Genomic DNA, 2,016 nt, shown 5'->3' on the forward strand with positions numbered 1-2,016 from the left:
TATGTAATGTACATAGGGTTCTGTTACTGTGTGACCTCGTATGGTAATTACGTTTAGGGTTCTGTACACTGTGTGGAACTCGTATGGTAATGTACGTTTAGGGTTCTGTCACTGTGACCTCGTATGGCTCGCCTCTCTAACCGACCCCTCCGTTTGCTGGCTCGCCTCTCTAAAACCGACCCCTCCGTTTGCTGGCTCGCCTCTCTAACCCACCCCTCCGTTTGCTGGCTCGCCTCTCTAACCCACCCCTCGTTTGCTGGCTCGCCTCTCTAACCCACCCCTCCGTTTGCTGGCTCGCCTCTCTAACCCACCCCCTCCGTTTGCTGGCTCGCCTCTCAACCCACCCCTCCGTTTGCTGGCTCGCCTCTCTAACCCACCCTCCGTTTGCTGGCTCGCCTCTCTAAACCCACCCCTCCGTTTGCTGGCTCACCTCTCTAACGACCCCTCCGTTTGCTGGCTCCCTCTCTAACCGACCCCCCCGTTTGCTGGCTCACCTCCTCTAACCCCACCCCTCCGTTTGCTGGCTCGCCTCTCTAACCGACCCCTCCGTTTGCTGGCTCACCTCTCTTAACCACCCCCTCCGTTTGCTGGCTCGCCTCTCTAACCGACCCCTCCGTTTGCTGGCTCACCTCCTCTACAACCCCACCCCTCCGTTTGCTGGCTCACCTCTCTAACCCACCCCTCCGTTTGCTGGCTCGCCTCTCTAACCCACCCTCCGTTGGCTGGCTCGCCTCTCTAACCCACCCCTCCGTTTGCTGGCTCACCTCTCTAACCCACCCCTCCGTTTGCTGGCTCGCCTCTCTAACCCACCCCTGCCGTTTGCCTGGCCACCTCGTCATTTGCAAGATTTGTACACCTGAAAACACAGACAGCTATCTACTGTAACCGTTCACTAGCTGTAATTGTCAATGTGCAGAAACATAGCCTAGATAACCGCACAGCTTTGCAGTGCCCATGGCATGAAAACGCAAGTTCCACGGTATTTGCATGGCACTCTCTCGTCCGTGGTTTTAGTTGACTAGACAACCCATCTCTAGCGGCTGGCTASTTAGCTAACGTTAGTTACTGTAGCTAAACTAATATAACGTTAGTGATGGATTAACAAGACAGCTCACGTTTACCTCTTTTGACGGCCTCATCATACGAAAGGAAACCTATCCTYGACTCCTTGGCACCCATGTTGCCCTCATTTCACTACGATGTGAGAAAACACATGTTGAACGGCGATGTTGAGAAATCCGTTAGCGGCAATGTGTTTTTGCTGTTTTCAACGGATGACGCCCCTCCTCACCGACGCCTCCATGCTGCTTTGATCACATGACCGGAGCTCCATGGGTCACCTGATTAGTTGGCATGAACTGGTTGTGCAGTGTGCATTATGTGTGCACAGTGTGCATTATGTGTGCACAGTGTGCATTATGTGTGCACAGTGTGCATTATGTGTGCACAGTGTGCATTATGTGTGCACAGTGTGCATGATGTATTTCTGCAGTCTATGGGACTGTACAAAATACAGACACTTTTCATATGCTGTTACAAATTACGTAGCACCTTACCCCAATTTGCAAAGCTATGTTGCCTAATCGTCTCACACAATGAAACCGTTTGGGTCCGTCTACTTTAGGCTACCATTTTTGTAAAAGTGTCCAAGTTGTCCTTGTCTCTGCCTCCCCCCTGTGGATATAGTTGAAAGGGTTTTAATTATAAAGTTTGCAGATAATGCAGTGCACAAGATAAAGCTTGTCAAGATTCAGTATTGCAATGTGAAAGTTATATTAGTCTAACAATTGGTCTACTGGTATAATGCTTTACTTTAGCACTAGTTTATTCGTTATTATAAACTGGGTGGTTCGAACCCTGAATGCTGATTGGTTGACAGCCGTGGTATATCAGACCGTATTCCACGGGTATGACAAAACATTTAACCAGATTGGCCAGTTGAGAACACGTTCTCATTTACAACTGCGACCTGGCCAAGATAAAGCAAAGCAGTTCGACACATATAACAACACAGAG

General features: G+C 50.0%; 1 protein-coding gene across 1 annotated transcript in view; it reads right to left on the reverse strand.

Annotated features, from left to right (window-relative positions):
* Window positions 1–1,179, reverse strand: part of LOC139023582 (ubiquitin carboxyl-terminal hydrolase 32-like) — a 5,911-nt gene extending 4,732 nt beyond the window's left edge. Inside the window, exon 1 of the mRNA XM_070437000.1 lies at window positions 1,122–1,179. Coding sequence (XP_070293101.1) covers window positions 1,122–1,179 — 58 coding nt within the window. The remainder of the gene's footprint in view (window positions 1–1,121) is intronic.
* Window positions 1,180–2,016: the final 837 nt, after the last annotated feature.

Source organism: Salvelinus sp. IW2-2015, linkage group LG4p (genome assembly GCF_002910315.2).
Source record: "Salvelinus sp. IW2-2015 linkage group LG4p, ASM291031v2, whole genome shotgun sequence".
Lineage (NCBI taxonomy): Eukaryota > Metazoa > Chordata > Actinopteri > Salmoniformes > Salmonidae > Salvelinus > Salvelinus sp. IW2-2015.